Source organism: Drosophila sulfurigaster, chromosome 2L (genome assembly GCF_023558435.1).
Source record: "Drosophila sulfurigaster albostrigata strain 15112-1811.04 chromosome 2L, ASM2355843v2, whole genome shotgun sequence".
Taxonomy (NCBI): domain Eukaryota; kingdom Metazoa; phylum Arthropoda; class Insecta; order Diptera; family Drosophilidae; genus Drosophila; species Drosophila sulfurigaster.
This window is the reverse complement of record NC_084881.1, coordinates 11747626-11769211: the sequence shown is the minus strand read 5'-3', so window position 1 is coordinate 11769211 and position 21586 is coordinate 11747626. Positions and strand designations below refer to the sequence as shown.

At 37.6% G+C, this 21586-nt stretch overlaps 4 protein-coding genes across 5 annotated transcripts; 2 read left to right on the top strand and 2 right to left on the bottom strand.

The window, feature by feature from the left end:
• Positions 1-159: 159 nt before the first annotated feature.
• Positions 160-10155, top strand: LOC133835025 (protein real-time). Its single transcript, XM_062264878.1, has 6 exons — positions 160-564; positions 6428-7351; positions 7417-7675; positions 7736-7854; positions 8356-8686; positions 8747-10155. The coding sequence occupies exons 1-6, from the start codon at positions 502-504 to the stop codon at positions 9025-9027; spliced, it is 1977 nt and encodes a 658-aa protein (XP_062120862.1). The 5' UTR covers positions 160-501; the 3' UTR covers positions 9028-10155.
• A 326-nt stretch (positions 10156-10481) lies between these two features.
• LOC133835011 (peroxisomal acyl-coenzyme A oxidase 3) lies at positions 10482-16289 on the top strand. 2 transcript variants are annotated; one of them, XM_062264866.1, is made up of 9 exons: positions 10482-10595; positions 10753-10909; positions 11978-12115; positions 12179-12398; positions 12461-12731; positions 13977-14725; positions 14786-14940; positions 15002-15289; positions 15356-16289. In XM_062264866.1, the coding sequence occupies exons 1-9, from the start codon at positions 10573-10575 to the stop codon at positions 15464-15466; spliced, it is 2112 nt and encodes a 703-aa protein (XP_062120850.1). In that variant the 5' UTR covers positions 10482-10572; the 3' UTR covers positions 15467-16289. The 2 variants fall into 2 exon arrangements, with proteins under 2 accessions (XP_062120850.1, XP_062120841.1); XM_062264857.1 differs by lacking the exon at positions 10482-10595 and having other exon boundaries at positions 10655-10909.
• On the bottom strand, positions 15705-16756 carry LOC133835032 (angiopoietin-related protein 7). Its single transcript, XM_062264891.1, has 3 exons — positions 16636-16756; positions 15955-16581; positions 15705-15897 (listed from the first exon to the last, which is right to left on the bottom strand). Exons 1-3 carry the CDS (start codon positions 16722-16724, stop codon positions 15759-15761), a joined length of 855 nt encoding a protein of 284 aa, XP_062120875.1. The 5' UTR covers positions 16725-16756; the 3' UTR covers positions 15705-15758.
• Positions 16757-18181: 1425 nt separating this feature from the next.
• On the bottom strand, positions 18182-20780 carry LOC133841807 (protein adenylyltransferase Fic). The gene is made up of 4 exons (XM_062274600.1): positions 20487-20780; positions 19591-20426; positions 19202-19405; positions 18182-18740 (listed from the first exon to the last, which is right to left on the bottom strand). The coding sequence occupies exons 1-4, from the start codon at positions 20487-20489 to the stop codon at positions 18410-18412; spliced, it is 1374 nt and encodes a 457-aa protein (XP_062130584.1). The 5' UTR covers positions 20490-20780; the 3' UTR covers positions 18182-18409.
• Between the last annotated feature and the right edge of the window lie 806 nt (positions 20781-21586).

The window sequence follows — 21586 nt, the reverse complement described above, 5'->3', positions numbered from 1 at the left end:
TTCAGATATTCAGTTTTAAAAATGCGCCACACTTAACGTTATGTGACCAAATTCTCATTTCTGGTCGCAGTATTTTGTGGTGGGTTTTTAAAAGTAAAATAGTACATTTGAGATTTCTGAAGCTGCGGTCACGCGCACCTCTAACAAAAACAGTCAAACGCTCGCGGAGTGTACACAAAAAAAGGAAAGGCTTTCTTTTCAGCCAGCTGCAGCAGTTGCAAGCACAACAAACGCTGGGGCTGCAAAGGAACACTTCAACATATACTTCGTCATATATACACAATAATAATTATACATTTTGTTGAAAAACTGTCTAAATAAATACAAAAAAATATATTGCTCAAAATTAGACTGCTTATTGAAAATAAAACGGGCGCATTTTGGCGCGTGTGTCTGTGCAGTGAAAAGTGCAATCAAGAGAATTAAGTAGAAATTGATTTTTAACCAGTGTCAAGTGTGCCAACAACAACTACTACAAAAAGCAACAAAAACAGCAGCAAAATGGTGCAAAAATTTCAATCGCCTGTTCGCGTCTACAAATATCCCTTTGAGCTCGTTATGAAGGTGTGTATCTTATTTGCAGTAGGCGTGTGTCGCATATAAACCGCCCACATACAAAGTATCTGCGATTCGTGCGTGTGTCTGTGTCCGAGTGGGTGTGTGCATGTGTGTGTGTTCATGCGCCTGGAGCGTGTCTGTTGTTTAATGTTGTTTCTTGTTCAAGTACTACACGTATTCTCATTTATTTTGCATTTCCCCAATCCATCACTCATCCATCCATTCAGCTTGCTTCAAAGTCTTCCGCTTGCATTTACCTTATTTCTTTCATTCTTTCGTGAGCGCATCGCTTGCAGCAGATAAATAAAATTAACCTTGGCGCTCTCTTCCTCTCTCACGCGCCTTTCTCTCATGCTCCAATTTGCTCTCTCTCAATTGAATAACCCGCGTATATAATTTCATGAATGGAAAGCCGCCTATACCTAGCATCACAACTGAGTGCTGAGGGCTGTGGGCTAAGGGGAAGGGTGAGGTGCGCAGAATGTCGCGTCGGTCAGCTGCCCAGTTCGTGCTTTGCATTCCAGATCCGCCTCACACAATGAGCCAGTGACAGGAAATATGCGATTATGGGCAATTGTTTGCAATAAAAAACAATTTAACAATATGTAAGAGTGAGAGAATGAGATGCGACATAATACTTGACAAAAACAAATTAGACAACACAACAACAACTGACAGGGAGAGAGAGAGCGAGAGAGACAGGGATAGTGCTTATCTTTAGCATGCTAAATATTAAATGCTCTCACTGACAGCTATGACAGTTTTATGATATAGGACCTACCCACCCACGTATCCAGCTATACGTAAATTACTATCTATATGGAATTTTGTCACATTGAATTTATCATTAATCATGGGTTTTTTAGGAAAATTTGCATACTCTTTATATTTTGGGGTATATCGAATTGTGAATTTGATAGTAGCAGTAGAAATACAAAAATTATGCATATAATTCATATTTGAATATTTAAACAATAATTCGAATACTTTCCAAATTTACATTTTCAACTACAAAATGTTAACATTTATTTTTTGATATTTTTCTTTTTTGTGATTTTTTGTAGAAAAGTTAAAATAGTCGAATACATGTTAGTCCTTAGAATATACCGATTTTTATAAAAAAAACTGAAATTTTGTTTGTTCAAATTTTTAGAATTTGTTTTTAAAGTGAATTTTACATCTCAATAATAATAATAAGTTCTCCAAACATTAGTTATTGAAAAAGTAAATATAGTAAACTTTTTAATTTGTTAGCTAAATTAAATTAAGTTATTCTATTATTAATAGAGTACTTTCTATATTCAATCAAATTAGTTATTTATAAAGCAATCGAATGATATAAAAGTGAAGATATTCATTATAATATAATAATCATAGAATTTGAAAATTTACATATTAAACTTTCTAAAATCTCTGATTAGAATAAATGTCATATTTTGCAGATTATTTTTCTTTCATATAAGATTACTATCAATTACACTCACTAAATATATAGTGCAGTAATATATTGCTTTATCAACTGTTTTGCTAGTCAATGACAAAAGGGTAATGCCCTTGGAAAGGGTATTCGCCCTCACAGACAGCTGATAACATTGGGCCATTGCAAGCTATCAACTAATTGGGTTTATTTTCCGATAATGGTATGCAAAACTGCCTGGCAAACATTTTGGTTCTACCTAAGCACACACACACAACTACACCTACATATGTATATGTATATGTGTATTTGTATGTGTGCTGCTAAGTCTAGTTAATTAAATTCGCTGCATAAATTGATTGCGCCGACAAATGGCGCATTAATTAAGTGATGCGCGGGACAAGCAAACGAATTTGTTTATTATTATCAATTGAATTAGGTTGCTTAGCTTTTTTTTGCGATGTTGTTATTGTTGGGTACAAAAGTTGTTTCGACCTAATGTCAATGACTTTACAATAAATACAACGAAATAAAAAACAGATAGAGAGTAAGACAAACAAATGCACACAAACAAACTAATGACCGCAGTAAGTCGTAACTAATTGGCTTAACAGTAAAAATAATCGCTTTACTATTCCTACTATACTTAAATACTCATCCATAGCAACAAACTTGGTCACGTTTTGGGAAGCATGTTGCCAATTTGCTTGACGCAATTCTAAAATCTATTAGCTCAAGTTCTTAGAAAGTTAAGTGATAAAGTTTAGAGCAATGTTGTTGATGGCCATTGAAATACGAATTACTGAAACTTCTATTGCGAGGTGTTTCCGTTGTAAGACGGAAATAATAAGCAGCACCATATCTCTAATGTCAATGAAACTTGCGAGTCCAAAGTACAAAATTGGCATGTTGTCAGATAAGAAAGTTCTTCACAATTGGCGTCGAATTTATCTTGTGACTGAGTTCGACTTGGCATAGCTAGCCCTAAAGGGGTAGATAATACGAGTATCGTGCTATAATCATCCAATTAATATGGAATTTGCCCTGCAAATATGGGACAAGTTGCGTCTTTTTCTTATATTTGTATAGGCGATGATTATGTTGTTTGTTTATCCCATAAATAGGAAATTTACATATTAAATGTTCTCGGATGTTAATTTGACTATAAATGTAAAGATCTATCAAGTTTACTATTTAGATATTAAATGTTCTCAGAAGTTAATTTGATTATAAATTTAAAGATCTATCAAATTTACAATTTACAGTTCGTAATTTATAAATTTGAATTATTTTTATACTTCATTGAATTGAATTTTGTTAGTCGATATTTTATGTAAAAATGTTGAATCAAATATAGCTGATTGGCTTGTCAATTGCTAATTTCTTATCTTTTATGGCAGAACTTTTTTGTTATTATATTTTATTTGAATTAACCGTTGGCCACACATTTTACTTGCTCGTAAATGTCTTGCATTACACGTACAACAGATATTAGCGTAATTATAACCATAAAAAAGGAGGTTCAAAGCGTGCTACAAAGGTCATCATAAAGATACGGTATCTAAAGTCAGTTTATATATATTTAGCCGCTCACAAAGGAAAACCCCTTGAGTCGAATGCATTTGAGGTAAAACACAATTTCCATTTAAAAGATATGTTTTAAATGTCAGCTATTTATATACGCGTCACAAGAAATTATATTGCGAGGGTTTTGCAATCGTTTTCTCTTCTTTAGTGTTGCCTTTTTGCCTTTGCTGTTGCTGTTGGTTATTGACGTAACAGCCCGAAGGCATTAGGGTAAATGCAATGCTCAAGGCCATCATCAATTTCCATTTGGCATGAGTGAGAATGAGAACGTAAACGAGAACAAGAGTGAGAATGAGAGAGTGTAAGTGTCGAGTTTGAGTTTGAGTTTCAGTTTGAGTGGGAAGCCAGCCGTCAATCAGAAGTGTTATTACGCATACGTCACATGTGCCAGAGAATTCGCACTGTTTACTATATTTAGAAAAGACGACGACAACAAACAATAGGCGGTCCATTAACGTGTGTGGGACGCATGTTCATTGTTTTCCTCTCTCTTATAGTTCTTATAGTGTGTCAGCAGTGCTATTTTAATGGCCAATTAGCATTTGCTATGAATGGAGAAGCAAGCTGAATTTACAACACCATCGCAAGGAACAAGCTTTGTTGGTCCAGGTCGTAAATCTGCCGTTCGCCCAAGTACTTTATGAGCTTTAGGCTGCTGCTGCTGTGCTGCTCGTAAATAGTTCAAATGGGTCTCGGTGCAGCTCAAGTGGCTGTTCACCCGCTCCGGCAAACTAAATAATTGAGCTCAATGAGGAATATATTGGCTTAGACGACAACAAGTTGTCTGTCTTGCTTTTTTTCCCAGACAAGATAGCTGAGGAAAACACGTGCCTGGCACTGTGTTGTGTTGTTGTCTTGTTGCGTTGTCGTGTTGTCGTCCTATCCGTATCGCTCCCTTGAACTTTTTAAATATTTATTGCGGCTGGCTTAATTATCATGTAGCGTGCGAGGAGGCATTGAAAATGCTTGCCTGCCCTACGCCATTTTAAAGGACACGCTCCATGTCCATGTCCTTGTCTCGAGCCCGGAAAACTTTGATGGAATTTCTAAAACAAATTTTCTGAACAGCGACGACACAAAAATGAGAGATAGTTATGTGTGTGTGTGTGTGTGTGGTATCATAGCTTTACAGATTTTTCCCATTAATATTATAAAATAATTATAATTTGAAATCGATAAGGGCACGTGAGAAATTTCTTGGCACACGAAACACATGAGAATTAATTTTGAAACGCCTCCCGGAATTATTTATGAGCATAAGCTGATATATTGCAGCCCCCCCCCAAAATAATTGTTTGGAATGCGGCGTAGAAAGTGTTTTCGCGTTGTTATTGCCGCATTTGTTTACGCCTTTTATATAGACAGAAGATAATGAGTCCACAATTACGAAATAAACTCAAGATGATGCAAACAATTGCTAGCATGCTAGACTAAGATTTCTAAAAAAGATTATTACCATATCTTAGAATTATTCGCATTGTGTATGGGAAAAGAATTAGACTCGTAAATCTATTGCAGAATGTTTGGCACATAAATCTAATCTACATTTTTTATCTTGACTTTCGCAATACAACATTTAATTAAGACTGCTTGGCAACTAAGATATTATAGTATTTTAGTATTATTTAATATATATATTTGAGACAAACAAATTCCTCAGCTTCATAGGCTATATTAATGATAGATTCAGTATTAAAAATATACCATATTTATTCGCTTTGTATTTTAGTTTCAATCCGAAACACTCACATATATATTTTGATTCGAATTCCTCTTAATAAAAGTAGAGCCTTGAACTTTTGTATGCAAATTGTATATTTACTACCTGTCTTCTGTGATGTTTTTATTGCACCGATATAAAAAACTGGAAAGTTTTTTTTAGATTCGCCAATATTTTTCCATATTGCGCAGACTAAAGGAAGCAACACTTCTATAAGAAACTGATGGCGAATACGATTTATTAATGTCATTGTTTATTGTATTATCATGAGCTGTGCAGCGATTTCTTTGTTTCAGTCAGACTGATGTATTGCAAATATTCTACATATATATATATACTAAATATAGTATATATAGTATATGGAGCGGTTACTCAGATTCAAAGAGAACCAACGAGTTTTTGTTTTAATATATTAGAGCGAAATGTTGCATTCAATCATGCTAATCTCTTTATTATTCATTGTAAATTGATGCTGGGGAATTTCGCTGATTCATTACGTTTATTTAAAATTTAATTCAAGGGTTTAATTAAACGAGTTATGAACATAAATTTGACAGCGAATCTGTTCGCTTAATGAAGCAAAATATTTGATAATTAATTTTTCAGTCTGTTGCAATAAGTTTGAATTTTAGCTAATCAAATTCTTATCTCTTCTTTCAACTGGTTTTTTTCTTTTAACTTGTATGGGAACAATTGACTACATCTAATTGCTAATTAATTGTTGAGATTGTTTTGTTTCAATTAGTCTTTCTTTGCGCTGATACAAAGTGAATATTCTCGCTTCAAATTGGACTTCAAATGAGTCAAAGCTAGTGTTCGAGGGGTTCTCATTAGCTGTTTTATAGTTGTGTGCCAGCTGTTTTATAAATTGACATTCATTTTGGCAAAATGTCTGGCGTGACTGCTGCTGCTGTTGCTTTTGCGACATAAGTACTTGTATCCGTATCCACACACATCCATATCTATATCTATATCTACATATATCTGTGACCATGGCCCTTGGCCAAGTTCATGTCATAAATTGGCGACTGCTCCAAGGCCAATGCCATTGGCAACAGCCACTTTGGGTATATTGTGTACTTTTACCTTAATTAACATTCAACAAATTTGTTGCTGCTGTTGTTGTTGTCATCCTCACTCATTAGGCCTACGAGCGTCGCTTTCCCACCTGCCCCCAAATGCCCATAGTGCTCGACTGTGAGGTGATCAAGGACGAGTGCCTCGAGAATGGCGCCAAACGGAATACGAGTCGACGCTGCAAGCTGGCCGTGGATGCACCCTACATCTTTAAGAAGCTGATCGGTGTGGATTTCGTGTTCTTTCTGCAGCACAACTATCTGGACATGACGAATCGCACACTCAGCATTGAGGCTGTGAACGAAAGCTTCTCTTCGCGCATCGAGATCTTTGAACGTTGTCGCTATTATGCTCATCCCGACAACTCGGAGTGGACTTGCTTCGATCAGACGGCAACGCTCGATATTAAGAACTTCTTTGGGTTCGAGCACTCGATGGAGAAGATGGGCATGAAGCAGTACACACAGACGACGCTCAAGGGCAAGGAGATCATTGAGTTCTTCATCAGCCAGCTCAAGGAGGAGGGCATAACGCATGTGGAACGCTGGGTGCCGCCATTGAATGCACCCAAATCACCGACTGCCGATGAACATCATGATATATTGCTCGATGGCGATTTTATTGCACGCAATTTGGGACAATTGTCGCCGATGCAGGAGTCCAAGCTGCTGGAGCTGCGAAAAATGCTCGATGGTGTCGATGATCTGGAGCGCATGCCCAGTTATCAGACCATCTTGCGTTTCTTGTCAGCACGCGACTGGCACGTTAGCCAGGCCTACACAATGCTCTGCGATTCCCTCAAATGGCGAAGCGAGCATCGCATCGATTCCCTGCTCGAGGAGTACAGCAAACCGGCTGTTGTCGTTGAGCATTTCCCTGGCGGCTGGCATCATCACGACAAGGATGGTCGACCAATTTATATACTGCGTCTGGGTCACATGGATGTGAAGGGACTGCTCAAGTCCTTGGGCATGGAGGGTTTGCTGCGATTGGTTAGTAGATTCAAACTTAACTAAGACACCAAACACAAACTATATTCTATTCAATTCCATTCAAGGCTTTGCACATTTGCGAGGAGGGCATACAGAAGATTAATGAGTCTGCCGAGCGTCTGGATAAACCAGTGCTCAACTGGTCGCTGCTGGTCGATCTCGAGGGTCTCTCCATGCGTCACTTGTGGCGTCCCGGCATCAAGGCGCTGCTCTACATCACCGAGACCGTGGAGCGCAACTATCCCGAGACAATGGGCCGTGTGCTGGTCGTGCGTGCTCCTCGCGTTTTCCCCATCGCCTGGACCATTGTTAGCGCTTTCATTGGTGAGTTGATTAGCAAGTTTTGCGAGGGAAAACGTTCAATTTACTTTTATTTTTTTGTAGATGAACACACACGCTCAAAGTTCCTGTTCTATGGCCCAGATTGCGAGCACATGCGTGATGGACTCGCCCAGTATATTGATGAGGAAATTGTGCCCGATTTTCTGGGTGGTCCCTGCAAGGTAAATTGAAATTAATGTCTTATATATATGTATATGCTCAGCTGTATATATACATATTTGCTCATATTTATTTTTTGTAAATTTGTTTATTCAATTTGCTTGAACATTTTTTGGGCGATCCTTTTAGACGCGTTTATTGCATGTGGATCAAGTTCATAAAAAATACGTAACGCATTGTTATTTAGCGCAATGCGATTGTGTAAGCTGCTTCCTCAAATCTCTAATCCCGCAAACCAAGCACATTACGCATTTCTATAGTGTATAAAGTGACGTTTAGTTTTATTTTGTTCCGTTCGCTGTTCTTGTTGTAATCCGTTCACCTTGTGTGTTGCGATGTGTTCAATGTCTATTGTCTTAACTATGTCAAGTCCAGCCGCAAATCGTTTGCGTTTCTCTTCTCTGCACCTTGACAAAGACAACAAAAGCTTAGCCAAGCCAAAGGCCAAAACACTTAATCGATACACAGCGAATCACCACTAAAAACATCAATCTTTTCTTTAGACCATGATCCATGAGGGTGGCCTGGTGCCCAAGTCGCTGTACAAGATGAATTCACTGGAGGATCATGAAGATGGCGAGACACCGGTGCCGTCACGTGCCCTCTCCGCATCCGCTGGCGATGCTTGCAGTGAGGGCAAACGTTTGTCGGCCGCCCATCTGCATGATCATAGGAATCTGTACAAGACAGTGGAGCTAAAGCCTGGCTTCACCCATGAATTGCTCATTCGTAATTCAGATCCGAAAAGTGTGCTCACCTGGGACTTTGATGTCATGCGCAACGATTTGCACTTTACGCTCTATCGCGTCACTCAAGAGTTGCCCGACAAGAATGGTGAGTCCTTCAAATAACTTAATCCCAACAAAATATTGAATTCTCCCTTTCACTTTACAGATGCTGCTGTTTCATACTTTGATCTGCAAGACTTTAGTGAGGGTGTCAACTATTTCCGCGAGGAGCCCACGCTCATCTGTCGTCACAAGGAGAGTGTTCAGGGATCTCATGTGATGCATCACAACGACAGATATCTGATGCATTGGTTTAGCCCGTCTGGCGCTCAATTGAATCTGTTTTACGAAGTGCTCAGTTCGGTCAATTACAAGGGATCAATGACCAGTCTGCAGTCGGCATTCTCATCCAATTCATCAGCGGCCAGCTCATGCCAGAGTCGATGATATGAGCAGAATGGCCAAAGTGGCGGAGACAACAACGTAAACACCACGGCCAATAGCCAGAAAAAGGAGGATGAGGAGGAGCACGTTGAGTTGGATCTACTGTCGGGAACACTAATGGAGAAGAGCTTGAATCTATTCGATACGCCAGATATATTCTTTTAAGTCGTAAAACAAAATTCGCAATCTCCTTTAATTTAATTTAGTTCAATTTAATTTAATTCCATTTAGTTTAGTTTAATTGAATTGAGTTTAGTTTAGATACGTTTTTTTATTAGCGCAGTTTCGCCGTTTCTTCTGTCGTTCTTTTCTTTTCAATATAATTGTAACCATATTAAGCCAAAAATGTAACGAAATTTGTTTAATAGGACTTTGAAATAATGCATACAGCAGATATATACATAAAGATATAAGCATAAAGTAAATAGTACATACGGTTGTATCAGAAAATTTATATATTTAAATATCACGCAACATTCACATTCATTTAAAGGCGTCAATTAGTCCATTTTAGCAAGTATATACATAATATATATACATATATAAATAGCAGCTTATACAAATACATATTAATCATGATATACACACATTTATACTAAATTATCATATTATATTTGTAATATTTGTAGCGCAGCTAATTTTATATGGCTTTTTATAAACACACAAAACAAAAATATGACAGAAAAAAAAAACGTAACGAATCAATGCCAGAATCAATGCTAGAAATCAAAACAAACAATGAGATTTACAAAAAATATCTAATCAATGACTACATGTTACCTAATTAGTTTAATTCGGGATCTAAAACTAACAAAATGCATAAACCCATTTTAGGCTACTCAAATGATTTAAATAAAATTGAAAATATAAATACGTACGCATATAGAGACAGAAACAGATCGAATTACAAGTACAATATCAAGAAAATTCTGTTTAGATTACGAAATTAATGCTGCAAGAAATAAATCATTTATGTTAAATATTAATAGTGTGTAAGCGCATGATAATGATAATCAGTAATAGAGACAACCAATATATAGAATTTGAATTAATTAAATAGCCAAGCAAATGCCGTGCATGTTACCTAATTGTGTAAGCTCTAATAAATATACAAGTACATCTACATGGGAACTTATAAAAGTGTTTTATATTAAGATTAAGAAATTTCAGTTCAACAGTATTTTGTATAATTTGAATTGCGCGCGATTAGAGTGACCATAAAACAAACAGCAGTATGTTGACACTGTACAACACTACACGAAGCAGCAGCAGCTGATTCATAGGCCAATTGATTTTTGTTTTGGCTGCTAAAAATAAATAAATAAACAACTATTGCTGGCCTAGTCACAGAACATGCACACATTTAATCTAACTTTGCAAGTTGGCCCAAGCAAACATCTTATCAGACGCCTTATCAGTTGTGGCTAAGTGGTTTGCAACTTTGGTCTTTCATTGGCAAAATAGCTCAACGCGATTAAATGTGAAAACAGTTGAAGTCAATCGCTGACCGTTAACGCATCACAGTACATCACAGCAGAAAATAAAAACATGGTTGCATTTCGAGGTGCCAAGTGAGTAATTTAATGTTGCAGAAAAGTGACTTCAAAATACTATGCAGTTGTTGTTTGTCTGTTAAATCGATGCAATGGCGCATAAACAACAAAACGATATCGCTGCAGCTGCATCAAGTTTAAGCAGTATGCTAAATTCCGTTGTGGATTATTACAGGAATGAAGAGAATGTCGAGGTGACAAACATTTACGATGACAAGAGGATTTTTCCCGACTTTCGCAGTGGACCTTTGGACGAGTACCGCGATAAGGCGACGTTCTGTTACAAACGCTTGAATGTGCTCCTCGAGGGCGAAGAGCACATACGACTAAAGGTAGACACCATTTTCATATACCATATAGAAATACTAGAGTATGGAGAGCAGTAGAGCATTTAATAAGAATTGCGATTAATAGTAAAGCTTTTGAGCGCGGTACAAAGTTCAATGTACAGCTCAATCATTTATTAGGGACTAATCGAGTTAGCTTAATCATTACTTTAGCTACTAGTTATTTGTTGTTATACTCGTTATTGGTAGATTTCCAGACTATTAGAAATTAGTGCCAACACAAAGCAACTATTAACTAATTGATTCATTAATAATTAATGAATTGATAGTCAAAATAAAATATACATATTCTCAGCTATGCACAATAAATCCATTCTATTTCAAAAAAGATCATTCTTAAAATAAGAAATAAACAAGTCAACGAACTTTAGTTACGGCAATAAATTAGAATTCTATTTAAAAGTAATTGAGTATTCCAAACATTGTACGCATGTTAACAGCAATGCAAAAAGAGAATAACAACTAAATAGTTCTTCGTGATTTTGATAATTTGATTTAAAAAAAAAAATTGATTTAACTTAATCAACAATTGAATTTGAATATACTTAATGGGTATCTTCCACGTCGAGCACATAATATAGTTTATTAATTTGCTGCAATATTGAATGAACAGTTTTGAAATGTCATTGCTGAATGGTTTTCGATAAGTGCACGGCTATTACTGATAAGACTGTAGAGAACTCTTCACTTGAATAGTGTAGAGATTAGGATTAATAAATTAGAAAGCTATTCAAAGAACGCAATTCATAAACACAAAGATAGAGTGCAGCTACCTTGATAAATTGCTAAAGAATCAATAAATTTGGAGGTATATTTCCGCCAAACAAACTCAGCTAAATGGTTGCAATATGGAATTAGTATTTTGGACATTTGATAACTGATTAGATTTTGATTAGTTCAGGGCTAAACTGATAAGAATCGTAAAGCTCTTCAGTTTGAGGCAGGTGTTACGGGATCGCTTATCTCCAAAACTATTTGCTAAAATATGTGACAAGGAAAGAAGAATATTTTCTAATCAAATTTGCATTTCTTTTACCCAAAAAACAAAAACAGCACAAAGTTTGGCAATGGATGGAAAAACATCCAGATTTCCAGCGTGAGCCGGAAGCAGCAAGCCTAGAACGCACCAGAGAATTGGCCAACAAGCGTCATCATTTGCTGTGGGAACAAAAGTTCTTTGAAATCGAACAGGTAATTGAACATTTATTTGAACCATTGAACTGACTAACTTCTGGCTTCTTTTGCTTCTTGCAGTTTCTGACAGCGCCTCATTTACTCTTGGCTTTTAGCCAGGCCATCTTCAGCTATGACTTTAGTTTCTCCGTCAAGTTCTCGCTGTCCAATGGAATGTTTCCTAGCACATTGGTTTCCAATGGCACCGAGCGTCTGGGCAAGTATGTGGCCAAAATAGCCGATAATCGCATACTGGGTGCATTTGCCCTCACCGAAATATCTCACGGCACCAATGCAAATGGTAAGTGCATTTCTTTAATATAGTTTACATCTTTAATATCACATTTTATATTTATTTATTAGGTATGCGCACAACTGCCACGTATGACAACAAGACGCAGGAGTTTATCATTCACACACCTGACTTTGAGGCAGCCAAGTGCTGGGTGGGCAATCTGGGCAAGACTTGCACCCATGCCATTGTCTATGCCCAGCTGTATGTGCCCGATGACAAGCATCAGGGCTTGAACGCATTCCTGGTCCCCATTCGTGATGAACGTACTCTGATCGCCTTCCCTGGCGTCACTGTGGGCGATTTGGGCGAGAAGATTGGTCTCAATGGCATTGATAATGGGTTAGCATACAAATTTGTTCTCTTTTATTTACTCTGCACATTTGGTTGTATTATGTATTTTTATTAAGCCTACTGCCTTACTACCTTTTTGAATACAACAAATCGGATAGTTATCTTCAAAATGCATTTATTTAAATTAAGTTTATTTTATTGAGGCAGTAAAGTATATATTCATCTATATATTGGATTCGGTTAAACACTTATGTATATTGAAATATTTCAAATACAGTGCTTAGATTAAGTTATCAATGCATTTGTCGCGATGCATTTTATTTTTTATTCGCTTTGAACATGAAAATAATATTAGGTGACACTTGAAATTATTCAGCACATTTCCCTATATGGTGTATTTAATTATTTTTATTTCACCTAGATATTGACCTGCATTTTTTTATAAAAGAATTAGCTTAAATGCCTTAAAGACTCATAAATATGATTTGATTGAAAGATAGAAAGTTAGGGAATCAGGTTGAAAATATGTAATCTTATTATTCTGTTAAATTATTCTTTTTCAATTTCGTGCGATAGTTCGCTTAATTGCCTCGCTTGCTTAGCTGCCTCTTATTTCTAAGCCAATTAATACCCGCTACCCATAGGTGTATTATAACTTTTGCCGGCAGGAAATGTATTGTAGAAGGAATCTCCGACCCTATAGTATATATATTCTTGATCAGCGTCAACAGCCGAGACGATATAGCCATGTCCGTCTGTCCGTCTGTGTGTCTGTCCGTCTGTCCGTATTAGATCTCAGAGACTATAAGAGATAGAGCTATAATCGACAGCATTTGTTATGTTTGCACGCAGATCAAGTTTGTTTCAAATTTTGGCCACGCCCACTTCCGCCCCGTTCAAAAAATTGAATAACAAGCGTAAATTTCAAGCTATGCGAATTTTGGTATATACAATAATTTATAGTAGTTATGATTCCTGAAAATTTAGTTGAGATCTAAAGAAATACTTTTGTATGGGCAAAACGCCTACTTACTAGGGCTCTTAGTTGCTTTGGCTGACAATCTGGTATATTATGCCGCCTATGGTATATTTTGAATGGTGTACTATATCGATATACCAAACATACCATTTAGTATATTTTAGTATTTTTTTAGTATTTTCGGTATATTTTGAAAATGATACCGAAATATTTTGCCTTTATTAAAAATTCTCACAGTCGAGCACACTCGACTGTAACTTTCTTACTTGTTTAAATGCAATATAGTAATTATAATTTCCAAAATCTTCTTGCAGCTTTGTCATGTTCAATAAGTATCGCATTCCCAGGGCCAATCTGCTCTCGAAGACCGGCGACATCGATCCCCAGGGCAACTACAACTCCCCCATTAAGGACGAGCGCAAACGACTTGGCGCCTCACTCGGTGCTCTGTCCGCGGGACGTGTTAACATCACTGCCATCACCTATGTGGCATTGAGCAAGGCTATCACCATTGCCACACGTTATTCGGCCAGTCGACGTCAGTTTGGTCCCAACGACAGCAAGCTGGAGTGGCCAGTGCTGGAGTATCAGTCGCAACAGTATCGTCTACTGCCACATTTGACCACCGCATTGGCACTGCGTGTGGTAACGATGTGGATTGGCAATGCCAACATGAACATGACCATTAAGAATATGACCGGTGAGGATACATCGAAGTTGGGCATGGAAATTCATGCCATTTCATCGGCCCTCAAGCCATACACCACATGGGCAGCACGTGATGGCATCCAGGAGTGTCGTGAAGCTTGCGGCGGACATGGTTATCTGAAGGCGACGGGTCTGGGTGACTTGAGGAACGACAATGATGCCAATTGCACTTATGAGGGCGAGAATAATACGCTCATTCAGCAGGCTTCCAATTGGCTCGTGAATTTGCGTCGCAACAATGCCAACTTTGTGGATGCCTCGCCCCTCGAGACTGTCTCGTTCCTTGGCGATATGAATGTCGTGTTGCAGACACAAGCTCAGGAGCGGAATGTTGCCGAAGCTCTGGATGTACACAGTAAGTAGATATTGCAGTTATTATATGCACTTTCTAACAATTATCTTTTAACGTTTTTAGACTTGTTGAAGGCTTTGAATTGGCTCACCGCCTGGCAACTGGATGCAACTGTGAAACGTTTCGAGCAGTTGCAATTTGCTGGCAAGGATGCCTTCGAGACACGCAACAATCTGCAGGTCTTTGCCGCACAAAAGTTATCAATCATCTATGCTGAGGTGTGTCTCTTGTTTCTTCATCTGTCGCCGCATTGAAAACTAATTCAATCTCTTTATGCAGCGCACCACATACTATGTCTTCTACAAATTTGTGACCGCATTGCCGGCTTCAGCTGAGCAGCAGGTGCTGCTGAAGGTGCTGTCCTTCTACGGCGCCAACTTGATTACGAAATACTCATCGTTGTTCTATCAGGGCGGCTATTTCCGTAATAGCTCCCACATTGAACTCTACCAGGCGGGCATTCTGGAGCAGCTGCCGGTGCTCAAGAATGAAGCGATTGGCCTCATCGATGCCATTGCACCGACCGATTTTATTCTTAACTCTCCCCTGGGCATGAGCGATGGAAATGTAAATAATTTTTAATCACAAAAGTACTCGTAATATTATCTAATGGTCTTTCTTTTTGTTATATAGGTCTATCAGCATTTGCAGCGCACTATTGTGTCCACTCCTGGTGTCTATGAGCGTCCCTATTGGTGGCGTGATGTCACCTATAAGAATTATCTGCAACGCGCCAAGTTGTAAGATGATAAAGAGCACAAAAGGCACAGCACAAGAAACAAAAGTCTTACATCTCTTATTAGTCAATTAAGTTTTATTAGCCGAGTGCCTTTTAAATATCCACACTTACATATGATTTTTCATTTCTGATGTGTACTTTAAACAGCTTCGTATTAATGCGTGATATACATTGTGTGCAATATTTGCGTTGATCATAGATCACAACATATTTCCAGCTTTGCTAAGTAAATTAATAAAACTCTTGTTGTATTTACAAAAACTTCAATATATTAACTTTTAATTGTAATGTAATTCATTAGCACGAGCACTTGGGTCTTATCATCATCTGTACTGACTTAAGAGAGTAGTCTTCACCATGCCAATCATCCCATCGAATGCCTTTATATTTAAAAATTTTTTTAACATATCCTTCTAAATAGATTCCAAAAAGATTTCTGAAAGAATAACAAAATTATTATACTAAATTGCTGTCGATCATGAATGTTACATACTGATTCTGAGTACAGTAGTCAAACCATCCAGCATTTGTTCGATTTTGAGCACATTGGCTTTCAATGTCTTTATCGAATGTATAAAACCTCATATTCTGATTATAACGCAATGCATCACCTGCATCTCCTGTGTATTTCCCCAGCATTTCCAATTTATAATAGGAATTTTCGTTTCCTATTACAAATTGGTCATAGCGAGCAAATCGTGTGTTGCCCTCAAAGTCTTCGAGGTGTACATAAAGCTCGTGATTTTTCGCATAAGTTATAGCATGCAACTTCTCTAACCCTATGAAGAACTCACTTGATAAATCTCCAAATCCTTGTTGGTATTGCTTCCAATTGCGGAAGAAATTTATTGAGCCATCGAAACGTTTCAAAACTACAATCCAACCTGGGCCAGCTATTTTTGCATCACACAGAACCGAAAACGGCTCCAATGCATTAACTTTGATCTTAAAGATGCCTTGGCGATCGGGACAGGAACGTAAATATGGCAAATGGCCAGTAATATTGCGATCAATTAATTCTTGCAGGATATTCGCCACTTTCAGGGTGCTAAGATCGTGTTCATATTCCTCAATGTACTGCCACGTCAGGTTATCAAACTCTTGAAGTTCGTCCATCAACCTGCATTAAATACTATACAGTAAAGATCACAGTTTATTCCTATTATTGAAATACCTTCTTTGGAGTTCACTTTGCCTCGAATTGCAGTGACAATTGAAAATTGCGAAACTTAAAAGTGTGAAAGTTATCCACGTCCACTCCATTGCAGCACTTGAAGATTAATGATTTTAGATATGGAAATTCTCTCTTGGAAAAGAATTGCATTGGTTATTTGTGATTAAATATTTTTTTATAAACGAATCTCAAGAAGTAAATGTCAGCTATGAAATCACAATTAAATATGTTAAACCATAGCAAATAACTGTTAACCGTTTATTTCCTTACGCTCTGTTCACGAGAACAACCGAAACAAGTTAGTCGAGCACACTCGACTGTGAGATACCCGTTAACCATTTTGAATAAAAAACAAAATATTGCAGTATTATTTTCAAAATATACCGAAAATACTACAAAATACTAAAGAAATACCAAATGATATATTTGGTATATCAATATAGTACCACATTCAAAATATACCATAGACGGCACAATATACCAAATTGTCGGATAAAGCATTTCAGACCCCCAGTAAGTAGGCGTTTTTGCCAATACAAAAGTATTTCTTTAATACCTTCCACAATTTTTATCTAGTCGAAATCAAATTTTCAGGACTTATAAATACTATAGATATTATTGTATACACAAAAATTCGCAGCTAGCTTTAAAATTACGCTTGTTATTCGCTTTTTTTGATTTGCGGGGGCGGAAGTAGGCGTGGCAAAAATTTGAAATAAACTTGATCTGCGTGCAAAAAATTATAGCTCTATCTCTTATAGTCTCTGTGATCTAGGTGTTCATACGGACGGATAGACGGACATGGCTAGATCGTCTCGGCTGTTGACGCTGATCAAGAATATATATACTTTATAGGGTCGGAGATGCCTCCTTCTAACTGTTACATACATTTCCTGTCGGCACAAAGTTATAATACCCTACTACCCTATGGGTAGCGGGTATAAAAAGCATGCCGTTTCGGTCATGATACAATAATTGTATCATGTGTTATTGTATCATAGAGCCGACCAAACGAAAACAGAAAAATTTCGTGACCGCGAGCAAAATTTGTAATCGAGCAATTAAATCAGACTTTTTGCTCAAAGTCTCAGTGACGAACACTTATTTTGAGACCGCACGAATCGGTTAATAGTTATTTCCGAGATATGGGTTAAACGCATTTGATCAAAAATGTATTAGTTCTGATTTTCTAATTACTATTGAAATATAAGCTGCAAGATAATGATTCACCCCTGAGGTTCCTTGCGGGTATAGATTGCAATAATATATAGTATTTATTCTGTAGTTTGTTACTTTTTGTTTATTTATTTGTTGCACTTCACTTAAATATTGATAGTTCGGTTCAAATCGTTTGCACTACATTTAGTGTAGTATGTACAGAAACAATTTTTGAAAAAGGTTCCAAATAATTAGATAATTTTTGTTACATTTCACCTATTATTATAGTACATACATATATACTTTTTTGTGCGTTACGTTATGATGGTCTTGAGAGAACATTTTGTTGTTGTTGGTTTTTTGGTTAATTCTTTTAACTTAAATACGATCACAGTCTGACAAACGGATTTGTTGTTGAATAAATAAGAAATATACACAGAATTGAAACTAGCACACATAATATACAAAATACAATTGGCTAACTAGCTTGAGCAACCAATTACTGGAGCAGTGTCAGGGAGTTCCGTTGCCACTGGAACCAGAACCAGAATCGGATCCAGAACCAGACCCAGGATCTGAACTCAACCCTGAATCTGTAGCCGTCTCATAGACGGTGCTATACGATTGCAGCTTGGCTATTTCCCCCGCTATCGCTCTCCGCTTGGATGAGCATGGGTATTTGCTGGGGCAGATCACTGGTTGCCCACAAATACAAGTCCAGCGTCTTCTCAGTGCAATCGGCTATGAAACGCACAAAGGGTCGAATGTCGCCCTCGTTGGCCAGCTTAAGGAAATGATAGTATTTGCTGCGCTGCTGCTTGGGAATGATGACGGGCGGGTAACCAGCGCGCATGAGCAGCGTGTTCATAAGGAGACGAGAGGTCCGTCCATTCCCATCGATGAAGGGGTGAATGTGCACCAGTTTATAGTGGGCAAGAGCAGCATAGCTGAGGAATGAAAAATATGTCGTTAAAATATTTTCTTAAATTTTATAGTTTTTCTTCAACAATGATTAATTTGAACGAAATTTTATGCATTCTCATTATTTTTCGAATAAAAAAATCGAATTATGAGATAATTTAACTCATAAATTAATAGTATTTATTTTTCTTGTTTAAGGGTAATAATGATCTTTTTGGAAGGCGATAATGACAAAAATTTTAACGCTGGCCGTATTTGCAATATATTCGTTACGTTTATATTTTAACAAACAAAATAAATAAATATTGTATTTTTAAATGTTCTCTTTTTTTTTTAATAAAAAAATTGGTGATGAAATTCATCAATTTATACAAAAAATTAATTAAATGGAAAATATAAGTTCGTAAACTTCAAATAAATTCTTTTAGAAACTGAATTTTGTCAATTTTTTTATATATAAAAAGTCAAAAATAATCAAAATATTCACCTGACTGGATGCAACGAATTGCTGTGCTCCGAGTTAAGCCACCGCTCGAAGCGTTGCATAAGCAGCGCCAAATCTCCTGGACCAGGTGGCACATGGCCACCCACATAGACTTGATTGCGACGAAACTCACCGCCTTCGATGGGATCAACATGGCCCAGAACACGGCGATGTAGCTCCAAAATGTCCTTCAGCGTAATTTCCAATCTGCAATTAATTTTCAATTAAATATAAGTAAGAAAATTAAAACCTACTCAACTATTGTCACAAAGTTTGGTGTCTCTAGCGCTTATACTCTCTGAGATATACATACATGTTTAAATGAACGGACAGACAGAAAGACAGATGGACATGGATTTACAATGTCCTTATACTTATAATTTATCACTTACTTTTGTACGAGGCTGGCATTAATGTACTTCATGGCCAGATCCATGCCCAGAATTTCGTTGTGTTCATCGATGGACTTGCCATCGACAGCCATGCGAGTTTCCAGTACTGACCGCGTCTGGGCCAGCGTCATGGTGTTTCCCTCGATACCCACTGAGTGGTAGATATGCTGGAAGTATGCCTCTTTCTTGGCGCGACGTAGCGCCGCATTGGTTTCATGGATGCCGGACAACGCATCACGTTTCTCATCCAATGAGAGCAGACGACGCTCGTCCAGCGATTGAACGACGTCGGCAGTGCGTTGACGATTGGCCAAAGCCTCTGTGTTGCTGGGGCTAATGCTAAGCGCTTGGAAATAGTATTGATCCGCCAGCACAATGTTGCGTTGATTGTGCTCCAGGAATTCACCGTAACGCAACAGCACTTCGGGATGTTTGGGCGCCAGGGCAAGAGCGTGCTCGAAGAGTCGCAAAGCCTTGTCATCCTTACCCGACCTGTACATTTCTTGGGCAAGACGCAGTGCACCCATAGCCTCTTTAATATTGGTTTGTTCTGCTTCCGAGAAACTGGCGCCAACACTGTCACTGATGCTTTTGTCGTAGAACTCTTTGAATGCATTCAGCTCATCCACCGAATACACGGCGAACTCGTCGCGTGTCTGTAAGTAATGCGCTGCGGGAAGATGATGCAATTGCCGCCATGGGGAGCTATTCGAGGTGAGCGCGTGGAAGGCAAATGCAGCCACACTGCCGGCAATGAAGAACAACGCAAAACGATATGTTAAATGAAACGTTGGCTCCTTTGGCTGTGGCGTCGTTGCCTCTGTCGTCGCCATAACCTGTGGACAGCAGTCGATTATAATTTACACTGCAACGGTTGTCACCAATGTTTCACTCACCATTTGTTGTTTGTGGCCTCGTTTAGTTGTGGAGATGTTTATGTTTTACATAAATTTTGTACACTTGGCAACGCGAATGCATTTCAGCTGTTTTGTGGGCGTACTAAAGCAACAAACATACAGCTTGGATAAACAAAACCACGTATTTGATTGATACTAATAGCGTGACCGTATTTCTTAAGAATACCGAAAAAGCATACCACAAAATACTATATTCACAATAGATGGTAGAGCAGCAGGTGCAACTTGAATAATAAAAAATGAATATTTAAATAGTTATTTCTTAATTTAAAAAATCGTTTGACATGTACTTTTTTTTTATAAAGCAGTCATTTTATTGAAAGTTTTCAAAATCTTTATTTCAGCTGATTTCGCGTTGTGAGTACACATTTTTGCCGCTGGGTGCACGATTTCGTGTTTTAGCTATTTGACCAACAGATGGCGCCAACAGATCCTAAGCTTGTTACTCATTTGGAAATATGTGCCAAAATCAAAACCGGATATAGCTAATTAATTCATTTATTTGCAAAATATTACTAACTTCACATACTTAATTCTAAGAACACTCAATTTGAGTGACTAACACACCTGGTTATTTACGTATTTTCAATTTATTTATTTAGATTTTTATAGGCAATTATTGTTGTCATCTGTCACCTTGACATGTTCCAAACAATATTTACCTTGATTTACTGCATTTTTTATTTTTGGCATCATCAGCGAAAAGTGGAAAATATAGTATTTTAGGCATGCAGGGTATCTTCTAGTTTGGCATTATCATGGAATATTATCAGTCGTGATTTTCAAGATGCGCTAATTAATTTGTGGTTAGCAATGAAAAGGAACGAGTTCTTAATTTGAATGTAAACAGCAACTAGGATGTTATATAGGCATATATGGATGGATTTCCCCTCTGCGGTTTCAAATTCTAATAAAATGACCAAATTTAAAAGTTCTTCAAGGTCAGTAAAATTTGCATATGCATCTATGTAGTTAGCTATGCATCCATTTTCTTCTTAATTGTTTTGAATCACTTTTAAATATTTAAAATACTTGTCCGCCCGCACAAGCTTTCTTACTGCTGCTGCTGTCATGTAAGT